Genomic DNA, 21,893 nt, shown 5'->3' with positions numbered 1-21,893 from the left:
CCTCACCTCCTGTGCCAGCCTTTTGTGGTCAAAGCGTGAGCCATATGACCATTTAGCCAATTGGGAGAGCTGGGATTGTGGTCATTGAAAAAAGCAGTCACATGGTCACCTCACTTAAGGACCGTTTTGGTCAATAACCAAGATTCTGGTCCCAGTTGGGGTTGTAAGTCGAAAAACCAACTGTAAACAGATAACAGGTGATTAGGGTGTTGATTTGGGAATGTTATAAACAGACTAAGGGGCTAGATTAATTTGAAATAATAATCTTCCTTTCTAAAAACACTCCTTTATCATTTGGCATGTTTACAAATCAAAATCCATATTTAGGATCTAAAGTGAGCATCTTGAAAGTCTGGAGAAGTAAGGCAGAAAATAAGATGCAAGTATAAAAGCAGATTAATTGCTAGAAAGCAAGATCAAGAAAAAGACCTAATGAAGAGCCACGGTGGCGCAGTGGTTAGAATGCAGTACTGCAGGCTACTTCTGCTGGTCACCGGCTGCTAGCAGTTTGGCAGTTTGGATCTCACCAGACTCAAGGTTCACTCAGCCTTCCAGCCTTCCGAGGTCAGTAAAAAGAGGACCCAGATGGTTGGAGGCAATGTGCTGACTCTGTAAACCGCTTAGAGAGTGCTGTGAAACAGTATATAAGTCTAAGTCCTATTGCTATTGCTATGAAGAACAATTGAAAAAGAATACCGTACCTGACTTCAGGTCAAATAATAGGCGTTAATTTGCGTTTTTATCCAGCTTTGATCATTCTGATTGAAGCATCAGTCTTCAGTATTTTCTTTTCATTCATGACATTCATGAATAGGTACCATGATGGCTTATTGTATGAATAGCAGTTTTTTAAAGTCTATTTTTAAAACCCATCTTCAAATTGTCCTTGGGTTACTATGTTACCCAACTCTGCAACCTACTGATTGAAGAGAGAACAGCAAAAAACTCAACCTTTCTATTCAGTCATTTTTGTCTGAAAATATCTGAGTATTTTAATACACATCTGCCCTTGTCACTTCCTGAACTTTCTCCAGATCCTTTTCATCAGTTTCTCAATGGCCTGCAGCTGTCCAGCCTCCAAGACCTCCAGATGATTCTGCAGCTGCCCATTAGGAGAGCACAGACTATAAAATTCAAATAGTGCCCTCCTTCCCTCACCCACTGTGCATATTTTCCTTAGATGGACAGACTATTTATAGCTTTCTCTCCCTCTATTCACAAACTTCAGCATAAAGACATTGCAGAGTTAGAAGGGAAAAGAAAATAACAGCAAACAGACATTTCTAAGAATGAGAAATGACCTGCCCCCAAGCTTTGCAGAGTTCCAGCATGCTCATTTCCAAAATAAACTGCAATTCTGCAAGGACTATGCTGTAGCTGCTCTACAATAAGACTATTGTGGGATATCATGGGATTCACACCAATCTGGAACTGGCTCCAAAGCCCTATATAGACCACCCTCAGGTTAATTGAATATATTTGTATGTTTCCATCAGGAGATTATTTTCTACGCAGCCCCCAAATTAGCTTTTTCTAAGATTGATTCACCTAAATCAAAATATGGCATACATTAAAGTGATTAAGGAAATGTTGGTTGCAAAGTACACCAGAATGAGTTTTTATGCAGCATTAAATAATTATTTCAAGATCTTTGGTTTTGCTTTCATTTGCTTGTCCCTGCATCTAACTGAAGTTTGTAAGGTAAGAGCTTACATGTAAAACATCTTTCAGTTTCTTCTCCTAGTAGCCATGTTAATATGCATTCCTCCAGTTCCCAAGCTGGCAAAAAAAGTATGCTTTAAAAAAAATGAATACGTGACATACAAAAGTAAAAATTATACATTGAATACTGAAGAAAAAGACAAAAAATAAAAACAAAGATTCATAAGATAAATATAAATGACTATCTGAATGAAACTCAATTGTTGAGATTATCATCAAATCTGGACCATATGCTGCCATTATGTTTAATCAGAAGAGTTGACGCAGAATGGACATGATAGCACTCTTCAAATATCTGAAAGGATATCACATATAGAAGAAAATCTGGGTCTTCTCTTTCTGTTTCAGATGCCAGTCTGGAGTTCCATCATCTCCCTCTTTCAGATGGTTTCTCGTCGGAAAGTAATAACTGCCAATGGCTACAGAGAATCACACCTGCACCGCTGTCTTACTGTCCTGGATTTAGTAGCCTTTGGGGTGGGCAGTACTCTAGGTGCAGGGGTGTATGTCTTAGCAGGGGAAGTAGCCAGGAATACCTCAGGACCTAGTATTATCATTTCCTTTTTTATTGCTGCTATGGTATCCATTTTGGCAGGATTGTGTTATGCTGAATTTGGAGCCCGGGTGCCTCTGACAGGATCAGCATATCTGTACAGCTACATCACAGTTGGAGAGCTGTGTGCATTCGTCACTGGGTGGAACCTGCTATTGTCCTATGTAATTGGTATTATCATGGCATGAGTGTCTCCATTCTAGTACTGTGTTAGATTTCAATTATATCAGGGCTCTTTAGGCCTAAGAAAAGATAACCAGACAGTGCTTAAGTAGATGTGAATTTCTAGAGAGAATGAAGTTCAGTATTGTAGCCCATTTAGCTTCCAAACCCCATCTCTTTGGGCTGCCCTGGAAAATGCCATTGTTGAAAATGCTGTCGAATCTAAAGACCTTCTGCCATGCAGCGTAGACTAGGCAAGAGAAACACTAGCGTAATTCTGCCCATGAGGTTTCTTTTTTGACCTGTGAATGCTTGGAGGCACAAAGCCAACTCACTGAAGTGGCAGCTTTGTAGTAAGCCCTCTTCTGCTTGTGTGGGTCTGTGTGAAATTGAAGAATTGGACTCTGCATCTTAGGTTGTATAAGAGTGGGGTGTTGAAAGTGATGGAGTGAGTTTGTTTATTTTTTCAATTTCTATAGCCACCCATCTCAAGTCATACACTAAATTTTTGTCTTAGGCTGCCTCTGGACTTACAACTCCTTCCCCTTCTTCTTTTCTTCTCCTCTTCCTCCTCCTCCCCTCCTCCCCTCCTGCATAGAATCCAGCAATTATCAACATCTTCCTGTGCAATGTAAATGTGTGCTCAAAGAAGAGATGATAGGACTGTGCAAATATGTTGTTCTTTAAATTTGATATGCTCTGCCTGATATATGACAATGTTTAGTATACCTGGTTTGTTCTCTATAGGAGCTTCCAGTATAGCCAGAGCATGGAGTGCTACTTTCGATGAGATTTTGGGCAAAAACCTGGGGAATGTTTTCAACATACATCTGACCCTGAACATCCCAGGTCTGGCTGAATATCCAGATATCTTTGCTGTTTGCCTAATTTTTCTGGTGACAAGTATGTTTCCACGATTCTTTCTCAATCTTGTAACTATTAGAAACCAACCCCATGTCAATTTAAACATTTTTCTAGAAGCAAACAATTTTATCTTCTCACTATGCCCTTTGTTTTTCATCTTAGGCAGCCCTAAATGATGATATCAGAATCTCAGTTACAGTTACCCAACCCTGCAGCTGCCACTCACAAGCTCACTAGATTTATTGCTGCTGTTGTTATTATGCCTGCTAGCATGCCCTGTGTTTTCAGGACAAGGAATGGCTTCTTATTCATTATTGAATTAATGTGCATGGATGTGAATTTTGGGTGTTAAATTCCAACTCATTGGGAGGACATAGGGTTTGAAAAGGCTACAGGAAGACATTGACATTTGCTAAGTACTAAAGTACTAAATCAAAGGTTGTTATTTGCTTTCCAAATCTCCCCGAGCTTTAAAAAGTGAGATTCTTCTAAATATTTTCTAGCTATCTTCCCAGATATGTTTTGTGTAACAATATAACATGCCTGCTTTATTTCAGAGCAGACCATGTTCCATTTGGGTTATACAGACTGCTTTCAGAACTCCAGAAACCTTTCACAGCATTGCTGGGAGATACTGAAGATTGCACTGAAGACATTTGACATGGAAAACCTGCATTCTGATCTGTAGTCCCTTTAACAACAAGCACCTCCACAATCCATTATTACTTTATTTGAAGTGCTTGATGTAGCCCCATCCTTTAAAATTGTAATGTACCCTAACCTAGAGATAAGACTCCCACTCTCCTTGGTTTCTACCATAAAAGTTCCTAAGACTTGGCTTGGGTTCTAGGCCTAGGCACTGCTGAAATTCTGCCTATTGGGGAGTATTATTTTGGTCTGGACAATTAGGTAGTTTTAATTTTTAATCTATGTATTAGACTTATTGAATGCCGCTCAGAATCTTTTTGGTGTTAGGTGGCATTCGCAAATCCAATAAATAAATAAAATATCTCTATTTGGTTCTTTTGGTAATTATATTTTACAAGCTATTTAGAACCAGCAAGGGTACTTTCAGTTTGCAAAGGGAGCTTTTTCTACACTATGTCCAGATATTCTTGACATATGCTTTCAGACGGTGCCATATGCTTTCAGACGGTGCCATTAAGCATAGTGCCTAACAACAATAAGATCTTAGCACAAATTTAATTATGTTTTTTTTTACTCCACAGGCCTCCTCTCCATAGGTATAAAAGAATCTACTACAGTGAATAAAGTCTTTACAACTATTAATTTGGTCATCCTTATCTTCATAACAATTAGTGGGTTATTGAAAGGAGATCTGAAAAATTGGAGATTAAGTCAAAATGATCTGCAAAGGCTAACTGACAGTTACCTTAGGTAAGAAACTAGTTTAATCAGTGCTCATGTAAAAACCAACAAATGTCCACAAAATATATTTTCAAAAGATTCAGAATCAGTTTACAAAAGAAAGAAAGAAAAAGGTTTAAGTATGTGAATGTTCTCTGCAAGGTACCATATTTATGGTACTTCTGTTTATTGTTAGAATTTATTTCATTTGTGAGCTGAATCTCTCCTTTTCTAGAGAAATCAGGATAGCATGTATCTGGAGAAATAGGTTAAGTTAAAGAAGAATGATGGACTTCACAGATAAACTAGGATTTGAATTTAACATTTCCCAGTTTAACATTCCTTCTTCTATACTCCATAGTACTCTAATTTATTTTAGAAGTTAAATTCAACAAGATTACCCTAGGAAAAAAAACACTCCTTTAAAATACTTTCTTTCTATCCTTGAACATCCACTGTTTTCCTATCTATACTTTTGTTGTACATCCTTCTTTCATTCATACATCTTTCACAGGCCCCAATTCAATCAACTGTACCAATTCAGGTCTTTCTCAGATTGATTGATTTAATGTGGGTTTTTTTCCCCAAAGTAACCGAACTGTGGCTGGCAATGAAACCTGGAAATATGGAACTGGAGGGTTCATGCCCTATGGCTTTTCAGGCACTCTGGCTGGAGCTGCTACATGTTTCTATGCTTTTGTTGGATTTGATTGCATTGCAACTACAGGTAAGAACAGTGCCAGATTAAGGCCAATTGATGTCTTACACATGGTCTAACAATGGTGCCCTTGGCCCTTCCAGGTCTCAACAAGAACTGGAAAATATTGCATGGCAGTGAAAAAGTTAAGGGCAAGATAGCCGGGGGGAAGACTCTATGGTGCCCTCTTCCCTTGGCACCATAAGCATGTACTTATTTTGCTTAATGGTTAATCCATGGATAAGTAAGGGCAATGCAAATCTGAATTATTGATACTCCTATTTGGCAGTTATGGCATTCAGCCTGCTTATTTGAGATAATTATTTCTCATAATATCTGCCTGGCTGATCGGATCCCACAGAGTTATACACTCTGGGTTCCTTTGTTTAAACAATATCATCTACTTGGACCCTGGAAATGTGCCTCTTCTGTATCAGTGCCTGCCTTTTGGAATGAGGTCCCCCCCCCCCCCCCAAGATCTGGATGGCCATCACTCTGCTGTTGTTTAGATGAACTGTGAAGACCCAGACCTTTGGCAAGGTAGAGTGAGACCCCTTAATTTATTGAGCTTGCTCCCCCCCCCTTTTATCTTAATTGGAATTTATTTGTTTAATTGTGGTGAGCCAGCCAGAGATGTTGAGAGTTGAGCAGTGTACAAATTTAACAAATTATTATTATATAAATTGATGTGACTTCAAGAAGAGATATAGGTCCTTTTAAAGCTATCCTATGTTCGATTGGTCTAACAGGAAGATAGAAAATGCTCTACATTTTTATGTCTGAAATAAGATAATTAGACAATACTTTGCCAGATATAAATTAGCCCATGAAATTTAGTCATATGGAGATAGAGTGGTAAGCATTACACCAGAGGTGGTATTCAGCAGGTTCTGACCCGTTCTGGAGAACCAGTAGCGGAAATTTTGAGTAGTTCGGAGTCTCGGAGAACTGGTAATACCACATCTGACTGGCCCTGCCCCTATCTATTCTCTGCCTCCCGAGTCCCAGCTGATCAGGAGAAAATGAGGATTTTGCAGTACCTTCCCCTGGAGTGCAGTGGGAATGGAGATTTTACAGTATCTTTCTCCTGCCACGCCCACCAAGCCACGCCCACAGAACTGGTAGTAAAAAAAATTGAATCCCACCATTGGATCACACACTCCCACCCTACTGAAAGAAACGGATTGATTAGGAGACAGGCCTTTTTCAGAGTTCTTTCCCTGAGGCATTTATGTCCCTTAATCACTGAGTCTAGAAGCAACTTAAAGCCATATTATTTCAGTGTTTCCAATCCCAGTGAGTGACCAGTGGTACCTAAAAGAGGATTTCCTTTGGGCTTTATTTCTCTTTCATAATTTGGTTTTGCGTCTGTGCACAATTCATATAATTATTAAATAAATAATCAGAAGTATGAAAGTGTATATATTTCAAAGTGATCTTGGGGATTCTCATGTCTGCATTTAACAGGTGAAGAAGTGAAGGATCCTCATAAATCTATCCCCCTGGGAATCATTTTCTCACTTCTCATCTGTTTCCTGATATATTTTGGTGTTTCTTCTGCCTTGACCCTTATGATGCCCTACCACCTTTTGGATCCACTAAGCCCATTACCAGTGGCTTTTGAATATATTGGATGGAGATCAGCCAAGTACGTTGTTGCTGTGGGATCACTCTGTGCACTTACAACCAGGTAAAGGTATCTCGTATCCTTATGTTTTAAGAACATAACAAGAACCATCTTGCCTAGGATGTTTTAACTATAACCATACAGCAGAGGTGGGTTCCTATCAGTTCGCACCTATTCGGTAGAACCAGTTCGTCAAATCTACCGAACTGGTTAGAAGAGGTTCCACCAGTGGACCCGGAAAGCAGGCCAGACCTACAGAAGAGGTTCCAAAATTTTTTGAAACCCACCACTGGTCCTTGGATATGATTATTCTACACTATCATGCTCATATTTATAAAACTCAGTGCCTCTGTGAAAGGTAAGGATGACTACTGCGTTTGTGGTGCAATCAGAACATTGCGTGTGTTGAAATTGTTTTAACGCAAACCAAAGATGGCTTTTAAAAAACAAGTTTACATCATATTCCTATACATGCATGCCAGTGCTGTGTGTGAGGTAATTTAAGGAGGTTCTGACAAGTGTCGTCAGCATCTTCATATCCGGTCACATGGGTGGCAAGCCACTCCCACCCGGTCACATGGGCGGCAAGCCATTCCCACAAAGGAGGCCACACCCACAGAGTAGGTTCGAACAATTTTTGAAAACCACTACTGCCATACAGATATGTCCAAGACCATGACAAAGGCAGGAAGGCAACATGTCACACAATGTTGCTTGCTAACCATTTATTTTAAAGGTTGTGAAACTTGGGTTCTATTTAAATGTCATTAACAGACACTGGTAGATCAGCACTTAATAAATTTATATGTGGCAATAACTATATTTCAGGATAGCAAATTCTGTAAATGAATTAATTATGCATTTTGTGAGCAGATTTTTCTATCTGATTATTTTGAGTCCACGGCCATTCATTATAATTCATTGATTTTGATATTTTTAGACAAAATACAGTAATTGATTATTGTTCATTTTACTCGGCTTCTCTGATGACTTGAAGCAGTTTACATAAGAACAGGATTAAAACAAAAATAACAATGAAATGAAAGAGGACAGATACTGTACATAATACATTTTAGATTGTCCATCCTTTATGTGATCGGCTTCTTAATGGACCCGCTTTGCTTATTACTGTATAAGAACAAATCACTATAAGTATAAAACTTCCTTTCTCATGTGTCTCAGGTATGTCAAGTACATATTGCAGATCATTTTACTTAGTATCAGGTATGGCATAATGGAGGTTAAAATACAATGATCTCCTAAAACACTCTTTTATCATCAAGCTCTATAAGAAGTATATCATTCTCAAAATATCAATTCCATGATTCACATTTTTCCTGAAGCTGTAGATTTTTTCTTCTCTTGCAAAATTTATTCCAGTGCATGTAATGCAGATTGCCACAGGAAACAAAGAGTTATTAACAGAGATATTTTACTCTTGTCTTGGGGTTATTTTGTAGCTTATTGGGTTCTATGTTCCCAATGCCACGAATTTTATATGCAATGGCCAGGGATGGACTTCTCTTTCATGTTTTGGCCAGAGTGAATTGCCAACAAAATCCAGTTATTGCAACTTTGGTATCTGGAGCAGTTTCAGGTAAGTCTAGATATTATTTTTTCTAGAAAAAATAACTATGAACATAAATATTCCTTGAGTTGAACTTGACCATTTTTGGATCATGGCTAGGGGTGTCCATACTTCAGAAACAGTTTAGAAATGCTTTTGACCCCATCTTAAGTTGACTCCCTGAAGTAGTGCCTTTTTTATAGTCTCACTCAAAACCAGAACGTTGAGTGCTTTACTGAACAGCAGAGAGGTGCTGATTTCAGAGTACTCTGAATTATTTTCAAAGTGCACCCCCTGTTCACACAGAATTTCTCCCTTACCTAATTTCTAGAGCCGGGGTGGCGCAGTGGTTAGGGTGCAGTACTGCAGGCCACTTCAGCTGACTGTTATCTGCAGTTCAGCGGTTCTAATCTCACCAGCTCAAGGTTGACTCAGCCTTCCATCCTTCCGAGGTGGGTGAAATGAGGACCCAGACTGTGGGGGCGATATGCTGACTCTGTAAACCGCTTAGAGAGGGCTGAAAGCCCTATGAAGCGGTATATAAGTCTAACTGCTATTGCTATTCTAACTCAAGAGACTGAAACCATGGCAAGAGCTGTTTTGGGCAAAGTAATGAAGATCTTGTCCTTATACAGATGTCTATAATAATATAAATTATTCAATTGATTTTCTTGCAGTAAATACCTTTTTCTGTTTTCAAAGCACTGCTGGCTGTCCTTTTCGATCTGAAGGTCTTGGTTGATGTGATGTCTATTGGAACACTGCTGGCCTACACTTTAGTTGCTCTTTCCATTCTACTTCTCAGGTAATACAGTAACCTGCACTGTAACTATTGTTACCAAATTGAATACTGTTCCAGATATTCATACAGTTCTTTGGATATAGAATGTCTCAATATTAGAAGACTACTAATGATGTATTATCGTGTAATGTATTATTTTCCATATTCAGTGAATTTCCACAAATAGCGTTGATGCTCCTGGAGCATTGGGTCATTACTCCCATGGAGATTTTCCTTGCAGTTTCATATTTCTGCATCTTCCTTTCCCTCTTTACCCAACTGTCATTTTCTTACATGTGGAAATTTTAGGGAGGAATTTGAATCAGAATCCAAAACCACAAGCTATAGTTTAGTATGCTAATATGTCTCCATGGCCTCCCTTGGCCTTCTTAATTCTCTGAAAATGACTTTATTTGCAGTGGCTCTGACATATTACTAACACCACCTGAGTATGCCAATTCCATAGAAATAAGAAATAAGACACCATTGATTTTTTGTTCAATTCTTTTGCAGGTACCAACCTGATCCTAGTTCTCCAGACCCAATAGAAAAGACAACTGTAAGTAGAATGGCCTGGATAGACCTCCTCATACACCCTGATATAATCCCATCCCATCACTCTTCCCGACTAGTAGTATACACAGTATTTATTCTTGGTAAGTGTTGGGCACATTTAGAATTGTGAGGGCATGCTTTTGGTTTCTTTAGAAAATGGCTGTCATGGTGAAAGATTTACCTACTTAAAATGACCATTGGCTTACCTGAAGGGTCCTTTTCTGTACGCTGTGAGGAGAGTCCAAGCATGACTTAAATTCTGTCTGATTGCCCTGGACTGAATTGAAAGATCTTTAGCCACGCCGCCTCTTCCAGCTCCTCAGATTTTTCAATGAAGGCATGGGCCTGTAACACTGTTCAAACATGGTTCCATTGAGTCTGTTCTTAGTTCAAGTCAACATAGATTGTATAAGTCAAGTCCGGTAATAAAGTCACAATCCACATCAAGAAATGCAATGCGTATAAACATGGAAACTGTGAGAGAGAGACCCTAGGGCGGGGTTGGACTCTCCTCGCAGCATACAGAAAAGGACCCTTCAGGTAAGCCAATGGTCATTTTCCTGTACGCTGCTTGGAGAGTCCAAGCATGGGACATACCTAAGCTAAATGTCACTAGGGCAGGAAGAACCTGATTCAATGGTTTCTCCAGCGGTATGAATACCCTGAAGAACGCGTCTCCCAAAGGCTGCTTCCGCTGACGCAAACTTGTCAAATTTGTAAGCTCGGACAAACTGGGATGGCGAAGCCCACGTAGCTGCTCTGCAGATCTCTTCTATGGGCGCTTCAGTTGCCTAGGCTGCTGTGGATGCGGCGCTCCTCGTAGAATGGGCCGTGATACGTCGTGGCACCTGTTTGGACTGGAGCTGATAGGGAAGGGTGATGCAAGCACACAACCATCAGCCGATGGTGGTGGAGGTGACTTTGCACCCCATGGTAGCAGGTTGAAAGGAAATGAAAAGCGATTCCAATCGCCTGAACACTGCGGTGCGCTTGATGTATTTGCGAATGGTTCAACGCACGTCCAGCTTGTGCCATCTGCGTTCCGTAAGATGTCTTGGGTAAGGACAAAAGTCCAGAAGAATGACTTCCTGGCTCTGATGAAACAAAGAGTTGACCTTTGGAAGAAATGAAGGATCCAAGCAGAGGACGACCCTGTCTGGATGTCTGACACACAAGTCCTCCCTGACTGACAAGGCCGCCATCCCCCAAATCCTACGTGCAGAGGTGATTGTGGTCAGGAATACTGTCTTGAAAGTTAGGTGCTTCAAGTCACAGGTACGAATTGGCTCAAACGGAGCCTCGACTAGAGCCCAAAGCACAACATTCAACTCCCACATCGGGTATCAATGAATGACCGGGGGCCACAAGTTGGAAGCTCCCTTCAGGAAGCTGCGGACCTTAGAATGACATGCTAGAGGACGGTGGACAGCGCCACAACTTGGTGACGTAACGTGTTGGCCACCAATCCCTGGTTCAATCCTTCTTGCAAAAAGTCCAAAGCTTGTGGTATAGCGACTGAAGCGGGGTTTATCTGCTTAGGTGTGCACCATTTTGCAAAGGCTGACCAGGTGGCCTCGTAGATTCTGGTAGTAGATGGTCGACGTGCTGCCTGGATGGTTTGGATGGCCTTTGAGGAGAGCCTGTCCCTCTCTAGGAGGTCCCTCTCAAGTGCCAAACGGCAAATTGCAACCATTGGGGTTCCGGATGTGATAGGGCCCCCTGGCTGAGAGAGACCTCCTCTGGACGACTCCTCCACAGCTTGATCATGGAGAGGCTCACGAGGTCGGCAACCAGGCCCGTCTGGGCCAAAATGGTGCTACGAGAAGAACTTCCGCCTGTTCTGTGAGGATCTTTCAGATGACACTGGGAAGGAAAGGCAGCTGTGGAAACGCGTAGAGGAGGCCTGGTGGCCAGTGGCAAAGCAGAGCGTTGACCCCCTCTGCCCTCGGGGACTTGTACCTGGAGAAGAAGCGAGGGAGGTGAGTGTTCTCTGGGGTGGCAAACAAGTTGACTGAGGGATGGCTGAACCTTCATGTGATCTTGAGGAAGAGGTCCGAGTGCAGACACTACTCCAAATGATCGATCGTGGCCTGAACATTGCTCACCCCGGAAATGTGCTCTGCTCGAAGGGACAACAGATGTTTCTCCGCCCACTTTCCCAGGTGTCCCGCCTCCGCCATCAAGGACTTGGAGTGAGTGCTCCCCTAGCAGTTGACATGTACCTTGGTGGCCACATTGTCCATTAACAGCATCACGTGTTGGCCCTGGAGGGTCATTTGAAAGTGAAGGAGAGCTAGCCTCGCCGCTTTTAATTCCAGCCAATTTATACTGTGTTTTTTTTTAATAATTTTTTTTTCCAAACAAACACAAACACACAACAAATATAACATAAAAGCCTCTTCAACTACATATAGTGTGTCGATTGGTTACAAGGTCTTTCTGTGTCTTTTCCATAGTCATCACTTGGATTTTATCAAAATTCACATATTGTCAATCAAGATATCTTTGTATACATTGTTATTATGCTTCCTTTGTTTGATTATCACTATTGTCTCTCCATTTTAGACAAGGTATTCTTAATATATAACCATTAATATTATAAAGAGCCAAGGTGGCGCAGTGGTTAAATGCAGCACTGCAGGCTACTGCTAGATCAGCAGGTCAGCGGTTCAAATCTCACCGGCTCAGGGTTGACTCAGCCTTCCATCCTTCCGAGGTGGGTAAAATGAGGACCCAGATTGTTGGGGGCAATATGCTGACTCTCTGTAAACTGCTTAGAGAGGCCTGAAAGGCCTATGAAGCGGTATATAAGTCTACTGCTATTGCTATATAATGATTCATTATATCATCTTCAATATATCCAATAATAAAGACTTATTTTTTTATCCTATTCTAAGTCATTCTATTATTTTAGCATTAATAACATTCTCTAATAATTTTCAATTCCATGTTTTCCCCATTATTAGTATCATCAATCTAATATACATGTATACAAATTGTTATAATTATTAAACATCCATTAAGTCTAGCTATTATTACATCCTTTCAATATAAGGCATATTAAATTTGAAGTAAATTTATATTATGACATTTCATTACATCATCCTGAAATCATCCAATGATATTACATCTTTATATTCTATTCTATATAGAATTGTTTATCTTTTATAAAAAGGCTTTTCAACATCATCTTAGTAACGGCAATGGCGTGACAGCTGGGTCCTCGCACCACTGACCGTCGCGCCAAACTCTGAAACTAGCGCAAGCAGCTGGGCCCCCTTTCCGCTGACCGCTGCGTCAATACACAATGCGAATGCAGCAGCTCCCAAGCCGGCTCGCGTCGCCCAGTAAGTCGGGGAAGCCCCGCGCACCCGAAGAAGCCTGGAACAAGCGTCGGCAACAAGCAGAAGCCAGGGAATCAAAAACAACTTTAAACAGACCTTATTTTCTTGCAGGATGGAAAATTATCTGGTTGGAAAGTCCAAATTAAGGTTAAATTTCTGTTGATATTCTGGAACCACTAAAAACGTGTCCATTGGGCTAGAACTCAATTGAAAAATCTGAGAATCGGGAAGAGGAGGTGTGGCTAAAGATCTTTCAATTCAGTCCAGGGCAGTCAGACAGAATTTAACTCATGTTTGGACTCTCCAAGCAGCGTACAGGAAAATAGTAGGCATGACCTGTCAGAAACATTCATTAGATAGATAGCCAATTGGTTGCTTTCTATCACCACCTCTAGCCCTTCAGGATATTCTCTAATGTTCCTTTTTTCTTTAAATCTTCAGCCACCTACTCTTTTTATTTTTATTTTTTTCTAATAATGCTTATGGGAATCCTAGAGCTATTATTGTCAATATAAGAACATTAGAGGGATTGTTTTGAAATTAGCCAGCTTTTTACCTTCCCTTCCTTCCATTTTTAAAAAAATAATCTTTAAAATTTAAGTAATAGGGAGCCTGAAATGTCCATGGGCATATTCATGGGTTCAATTGACAGATAATATCCAAAATATAAAATACTAAGTAGAAAAATAAGGAAAAACAGATTTAAAAAATACTAAACTTATTAAGAATCAACATGAGAAGAGAAAGAGCTATCCCATAACTATGATTCTAAAGGCAAAGAAAGTTTGCTCCAATATAATCCCTGAGAAAGAACATTCCATAAATTGGAACAATGTAGGGAAATGTTATTTTTATATGGAGAAAGACATCTTAAAGTATTTTCAAAACATTACTACCAAAGCATTCCATTAGTTTTATAATAGGTTTCTGAAGCTTTAAAAAGTTTGAAAATTAAGATCAGTGTGTCAAAAATTATGCAGATTTATAATTTAATCACAAATATTATCATGCACTAGTTAAAAAAATTAACTGTTGTAGTTTGCACCATTTATATTTAAATTTATAGATATGCTTTTTAAATTAAAACATAATCATGGTGTAAACTCCTCTGGTTAAATCCAACCACCTTAAAAGCAAAAAGCTCTCTCAGACTGCAAGCAGTTATTTTAAGGTAATAAAATTCAAATCACCAGCATCCTATGTAATCTAGATTTCATTTTGTTCATCGTCATTGAGTCCATGACCAAACATAACATCCATATTGATGCTCTTGGACACCATTACTTCTGAGCTTGTTATTTACTAAATGTATAAAAACAGATAAGAAAAGTGTTGCATCAAATAAATGCATAAATATGGATTAAATATTACAGCCATCACTTGGAATAGAAACAGCCAGATCATATGTGTGTTGTACAACATTCAAAACTGCTATATAACCCTATAAAAAATGGCACAACTAGCTTAATGATTTACAACAGCTTTACTACTTCCTAAAGGATTTTAGATTAAACAATCATGCCATTCTGCCTCACGCTTTTCATTGCATGTAAAGGGATGTATAGGATAGTCCGGTCCTTTATGAGGAAAATGTGCCTGTCCCCTGCATGCTTTTCACAGATTATGTTCTATCCAGCTCTTCTCATCTGTGTTGTGTGCGTGCTGACCTCCATAAAATTGCCATGTTTGACATCTGGAACTCTGTGGTGTGTTGTCTGCCTTTTTTTCAACTTGCTGGGGATTCTACTGGCATCGCTGGTCATCTGGAGACAGCCTCAAAATCAGAAGAAAGTACATTTCATGGTAAGCAGCAAAAGGCTTGGTTAGCAAGCCAAATATGTGCATAAGGTATGAACACTGGGCGGCCACCAATTCATGAACTGAAGTATAATTTTCATCTACAAATGAAGCAGATTTGTTCAGTTTTTGTTGTTCCTGTTACCAGTCTCTATCCTCTCCTTAATTCAAATCACTAGAGACACTTGACCTCATTCTAAACCAATGGTTGACAAATCTAACAAGTTTTATGCACCCCTGACATGTTCCAGTGGCAGAATGGCGTTTAAAAAACACTTTGACACTGTTGACATATTTCCTGGGTAGGTTGTTTGTTAATGCTGAGATTAAGTTTAGTTGGGTAGAATCTCCTGAAGGCTACACCTGTGAAGAGAATGCCCAATACCTGTTTCTTTGTACTCTATTCTGTTTCTCTAGTTGTTTTTTTTAAGTCAAAGTGTATATTTTTTAAACGGAGCTGCCTCTTCTTTTTTTGTCCCTCTCATGATTCAAAGCTGTTCTATACTTTCAGTAGTTTAGCAGTAGTTTCAGTAGTTTACTCAATGATTTGAAGAATTCTGCCCATGGTGGTAGCGTTGTTGTTAAGACAACACGGTGGAGTGGTGGTGGTGATGGCATGTTATTTAGGCATAAGATAGGAGTTGTGTAATCTGGGTTTGCATAGATTTTAAGAAATACATTGGATATTTTAAGTCTATGCAAGGGCTTAAAACACTCATTAGCCACTCTCACGTGTTGCAGAAAATGATCAGACAATTTTGACTTTCCCCATTTTGGAAGAGTCTGGGAATCTCAAAAAAATGTTGGTATGTCATATGAGGCCTATAGAAGACCACACTTTTATTAAAGTCTAAGGCCTAAATATATATGTGTGTTAATTTAGGTACCATGCCTGCCATTCCTACCGATCTTCAGTATCTTCATCAATAGCTTTCTGATGGCCCAATTGAGCTATGAGACCTGGGTTCTGTTCTCAGTATGGTTGCTTATTGGTAAGTGCAGAAATGTACTTAATAGGCTTCAAATCAATCATGATTTGTCAATCTGTGTCCCTTGAATACCTGATAAGGTAAAATTCTTGATTATTAGCTCACCAGAGTTACTAAATTCTAATTATGACTTATTCTTTGACAGAAGAAAGGATTATAGAACAAGGAAAGTCAATTCTGAGACACTTTGTCAAATTCCATTCCTGCTTATCTCACATTTGTCTTGATTGCAGCTTTTTCTGTTCCTCAAGGTTACAAAGAGCTATTTGATAGTGGAGTCAGTTATCCAGAAGGGTGATTGATTCTCCTTTATTGGATGTGTCCAAATGGAAGCTAAGCTACCATTTGTCTGAGTTGCTTGAATGTGGATTTCTTCACTGCGCAGAGAGATGGATTCTGTTGTCTAAATAGCCTCTTCCTATTCTATGTTTTTTGGTTTCTGGTGCTATAGGGCAGATTAAATTTTAAATTAAAACATTGGTTAATGCATCTACCAGGGGTGTCACTGATGCTTTTCAATTAAATCTGTTTGCACCTCATCAAAACAATGAGATGTACAGGCCATCAAGGGCCTGTGCAGTGTACTCAGATCCAGATCATATATTACTCATAAAATAAGGATGCTACTGTACTGGCCAATAACACCAGAGGAAATGTAGTTCTTTCATTATTATGCTGTTATGGTTTGAGGTTTTGATTTAGTGAGTTGTGAACAGGGGTGGGTTTCAACCGGTTTGCAGCGGTCCCTACGAACCGGTTGGTCGGCGAACCCGGAAGTAACTAACTTCCAGGAACGGCGACTGGCCCACCCGCCCGCCCGCGCTCCTTACCCGGTTTTGATGAGTTCTGCGCTTCCATGCATGTGCAGGATGCATACAGCGCCTGCGCGATCCTCCAGGAGCAGCTGGAGCATCGCACAGACGCGAGTACGCATGCGTGCGCCCCGCGCGTGCACGAGGACGCCGCCGGCCCCGTTCCAACCGAACCGGTTGGAACGGGGCGAGAAACCCACCCCTGGTTGTGAACCATTGTTTAATCTTGGTTTGCTGGACAAACCACAACTGGCTGGAGTTGAAAGCAAATAAGACACATTTTGGCTTACTACTATGTCGATTTTGGTCAATTGTAGGTAAATAAATTATGATTCAGGGATGAGATATTAACTTTGATATCCTTGATAAAAAGCATTTTATTTACAAAGTCAGCCATAGACTATATCACTATAAATGTTATTTTATATCGGTGTTTGTGATGGGGTTATTCTCCTTATTATACGTTTTGAGTGGAAAAGAGTGATGCTGCTGTCCTATGTGTTTCAGGTTTTCTCATTTACTTTGGCTATGGAATTCGCCACAGCACAGAAAACAAGAAGAACAAAGATTCATCTCTAGAGAAAACAATTCATTTAATAAACAGCACGGATTCAAATGTCACTTTTCAAAAATGACTCCAAGGAAACCATGGCGTGAAATGGCTTATTTCATAACAATGCTTTCAATGTTATCCATTTACTTCTATTTCTCAATAGGTAACAGAAATGAAAGCCAGTTTAGTATAGAAGTTAGGGCATTAGACTAGAAACCTAGAGTCCATTAATTCTAGTCTCACAAATCTCACATCTTTGTGACTTTAAGACAGTCCTTTTCTCTCAACCTAAGGAAGGAGGCAAAGGGCAAACCACGTCCAAAAAAATCCCCCCCCAAAACCCTTGCCAACAAAATTGCAGGGAATAGTCCAGACAGTTACCAAGAATCAAAAACTGACTTGGAAGAAAATTAGAGCAACAACAGATAATTAAATCATGTTCGCTAGATGAAGGTTGCGGTAGAGGACAAACTAACCCATAAACTGACCAAGTGTTCTTAAACTCTGGTGTTCCCACAACCTACATATAGGGTTTGGGTAATAACAACCCAACAATTGTTAAAAGAAAACAGCTATAGAAACAACAGAAACAAGGTAACCACTGAAAGAACAGAATTGTTTGTGCTAAACAAGGTAAAGGGGAACCAAAGTTACAAGAATCTCAAATACAGTATATTTTACAAGCTAGACTAAAGAAGGAGGTGATTGCAGCGATGTTGGACCTAATGATTCCACCCTTGCTGAGGCAGGTCTAGCAAGCCTGCAGGAATCCTTGGCTGAACCTACTAACAGGCCTTTTAGATTCTGAGGTTTACCCACCCAGTCCCAAGCAGAGGCATGTTTTAAAGATACAGCATCAGAGGGCTGAACTTCACAAGTCAGACCAGTCAAGCAGCAGGCAGACAGGAGAATAGACTCCAATGAGCAACATAGCTGATCTGTACTTCTGGGAGGTGGTTCAGCCTGGCTCCTTGATTGGCCTCCCTGAAAAAAAGAATGTGGTAAAACCTTTCTAGTCTCAAGTTCTGCCGTGGTGCTTACCTTGTGTGGTGCTTTGAATTCCAGATTTCATGTTATTGTGCCTCTTGTCTTTTTTGGGAGGAAGAGGGATTTGTTATGTTTGTCAGACTCCTAGCCTTGATCTATGCCATGTCTTTATTTTGTTACAGTTGTCATCACTAGCTCTAGGTAAAAAAAGGACACTTGGCTTCCGAAACCTCTGCGTTAGCAGATCTTTGGACTTTTGGCTTGCTTGATGGTTGGAAGACGGCAGAGCCAGTGCAGAAAACCTACACATTACCAAAATGGTGGAGCTTGAATCACAATGCCATGAACATCATCCTGAGCATTCCCTACCCCTTACATATTTTTCTGTAACATTTCATCACTTTGGTATCTTCATAGCTAGGATAAGGCACTCCTGAGTGTAGAGGCAGCTGATATTTGAATCTATAATGGCCAGAGTGTTGGAAAAAAGGAGACATATTTCTTTGATTTCCAATTTTTCCAAATCTTTGTGCCTTTTTTGGAGAGCCAGAAATTGCTCTTGTTTTCACTGGGAGCTACTAGGACAGGATGTAGGTAGTGAGGTGAGCTTGCCTTGCAGAACAATTTTTCTAAGCCTTTGGTCTACAGGTGATCTGTGACATTATTCTCTTTGAGAAATGAACAAGAGAGTATCGTGATCCAGGAATAATGATGGAGCTGATTTCACAGAATGGCTAAGAGAAAAATGAAGCAATAATAAGCAATGGCTCGTCTTGCTGGCTGGTTAGCCTACCCCTAAATAATTTCCTTTTCTTATAGATACCAGCATAAAGGTAGGAAAAGAATTACATTGTCAATGATCCACATTTGTTTTAGCTACAGTTTTATGTAAGCCTTCATATTTTTTAATTCATTATTCTGTCTTTCATAACAATCACAAGACAACTTGTACAAATTTAAAACACAAAGAAAAGCAATAGTAGGAATAATAATAGGGATAAGAGCAGTGGTGAAATTCAAAAACTTTTTACTACTGGTTCTGTGGGCATGGCTTGGTGGGTGTGGCAGGGGAAAGAAACTGCAAAATCTCCATTCCCACCTCACTCCAGGGAAAGGATATTGCAAAATATCCATTCCTACCCCACTCTGGGGTTAGTCACAGGTACTTTTTACCAGTTCTCCGAACTACTCAAAATTTCTGCTACCGGTTCTCCAAAACCTGTGAGAACCTGCTGAATTTCACCCCTGGATAAGAGAGTTTGCTGGCTATTTATATATAGCTCATCCAAACAGTAAATTTCAGTCTCTGAACACACTTTCTCAGCCCCTTTTCATAGTAGAAGATATTTGCTTTGTTTTCATGATATCGACTTCTTATGGTTTTGGAATTTGGATTAAGGAGAGTGTCTCTTTTAGGAAATGGGTAGAAATGTTCTCCTGTTACTGAACATAAAGTATTGCCATTACTAAATGGTTGCACCTCATGAAAAGGACCATTATCCGGTTGTAGATCAGACCAGGTCTAGCCCTCACTTTTAGCTGCACCAACATGCAAATACTACCTTCCTCATATTTTTAATCATAAACATCACAGTATATTTCTGGAGTGCTTTAAGAAAAAAAGGATATGTTCACAGAAATAAATTTCACACAGCAAGAAAAATAGACATCTATAAAATGATATTTTAAAATAACATTTGTGAATTTTGTGAATATTTCTGATATTAATTTTATCTTTTATCTCCATTGCTAAGTAGCATATCTTAAGGCATATATTAAGGCGTTTCAGGGGAAATGCAAATACTTGTTTAAATAATATTTTTCATAAAAACTGTATTAACTGGTTTTCTGGATAAAAATATAGAGAAAAATAGCAGTGGCTAAACTTGTGCCTTTTTCTGAGTTAGTCCAGGAAGAAGACTTCTATTTGTTCTTATTAAAACTTAAATTCTGTAACTAGTAGTACTATAAATTGAAGACTCTCTTACTTAAATACAGTAAAGCCAGATAATGTGCTTGCTAATAAAGTGGTTTTCTAATGCACAATTGAATGGGTGAATAGCTACTGCTGGAAATAATTAAGCTATGGGAACTGAGCTGCTAAAACCTGGCAGTAGATGGCAGTAAGGAGATAAAGAAAGTATTTTGTTGTTGTTGCATCTGTGACTTATCTGGAATTATATATTTGAATCTAGTGATTCTACCTAGCAGTTGGGTCTAGTAGTGATTACGGCATCAGGCTAAAACCCAAGAGACTGAGTTCTGGTCCCACCTTAGAATGAAAGTCAGCTGGGTGACCATGTGCCTGCCACTCACTCTTATACCAATTTACCTCACAGAGTTATGGGAAAAATAAGAGGAGAAAGTAGTATTACATAGGTATGCTTGCTGCTTTTTTAAAAAAATATTAAATTTATACGTCACCTATCTCACTATCCAAAGTGACTCTTTATAAATTATTCATAAAAATAATAAAGATGAGATTAAATGCATTTCATGTAATCTGTACTGTTACTGGAGTTTTTGTAAGCATTGTAGCTATGATGACCATTTCAAATATTACTCATGTCACAGTGATTCATGTTTGCAATAATATGAAAATGTCTCCCTGCAAAAAAATCCTAATTTTAACATCTTACAGCAAGCAAAAAACCAAAACCAAATACCAATCCTGAACGGGTTTTTAAAGATCAGGGAAATAAACACAATTTACAGTTGTAAATGGGGTTGACAAAAGTGATAGGTATCATTGGGGCCAAAAGGGTGTCTGCTGCACTGGGAATAACTTCTCACCTACTATTTTTTCATTAAGGTATTCTTATCTTTCATTGCCTCATTTCAGAACCCAGGTATATGACTTGGTCCTGCAAAGTGCAATCCTATGTTCCATTGGGCTTCAATATGTATCTATAAGACACTATTTATCCATTGTCTGTTGGCATAATGTAGTGCTGTGGTACATAAGCCTGTATATTCCTTTGTATAAATTGTTCTGAAAAACATAATAGATGTTCCTACAAAAGTCACTTCTTGAGAACTAGGCTTGGCCAATATGATAAATTAAGAGAACCAACCAAAATAATGGACAGAACAATGTTGCCCAGGAAATTTTTTAATCAGTTATTGCATAAGTGTTGGTGCTGAATAATGAGAGCTTTTATGGAGTTTTTCTAGAATCATAGTACAACTTGGTGGTCTAGTTCCTGCTGTTACAGGATCCACTAGAGCAGGGATATCAAATTTGTGGCCCAATGGCTGGATGCATGATGCGCTGGCCACACCCACCCCTGGTTTAGTGAAGGGGGGGAAGTTTGATGTCACTTGACAACAATATGTCATCGTGAGTTTGACACCCCTGCACTAGAGCATCTCTGACAGCTGGCCACTATTTGGTGAGGTAGAACTTACCACTTCATGTAGCAGCCTATTCTACCAAAGGACATCAGTCAGAAAGATATTCCAAATATCTAGCCTGAATCTACTTCCTTGTAGCTTTAATCCATTGGTACTATAAT

General features: G+C 39.5%; 1 protein-coding gene across 1 annotated transcript; it reads left to right on the top strand.

Annotated features, from left to right (window-relative positions):
* The first annotated feature begins 1,757 nt into the window (after positions 1 to 1,757).
* On the top strand, positions 1,758 to 17,503 carry LOC106549492 (cationic amino acid transporter 2-like). Its single transcript, XM_087708228.1, has 12 exons — positions 1,758 to 1,791; positions 2,071 to 2,124; positions 3,185 to 3,340; positions 4,531 to 4,699; positions 5,260 to 5,396; positions 6,834 to 7,056; positions 8,454 to 8,590; positions 9,263 to 9,365; positions 9,855 to 9,997; positions 14,877 to 15,043; positions 15,921 to 16,029; positions 17,346 to 17,503. The coding sequence occupies exons 1-12, from the start codon at positions 1,758 to 1,760 to the stop codon at positions 17,471 to 17,473; spliced, it is 1,560 nt and encodes a 519-aa protein (XP_087564354.1). The 3' UTR covers positions 17,474 to 17,503.
* The last annotated feature ends 4,390 nt before the right edge of the window (positions 17,504 to 21,893 follow it).

This window comes from Thamnophis sirtalis, unplaced genomic scaffold, assembly GCF_051295495.1.
Source record: "Thamnophis sirtalis isolate CommonGarterSnake01/CBP01778 unplaced genomic scaffold, rThaSir2_p1.2 scaffold_3, whole genome shotgun sequence".
Lineage (NCBI taxonomy): Eukaryota > Metazoa > Chordata > Lepidosauria > Squamata > Natricidae > Thamnophis > Thamnophis sirtalis.
Note: the sequence above shows the minus strand (reverse complement) of the source record. Positions and strands in the feature narration are given on the sequence as shown.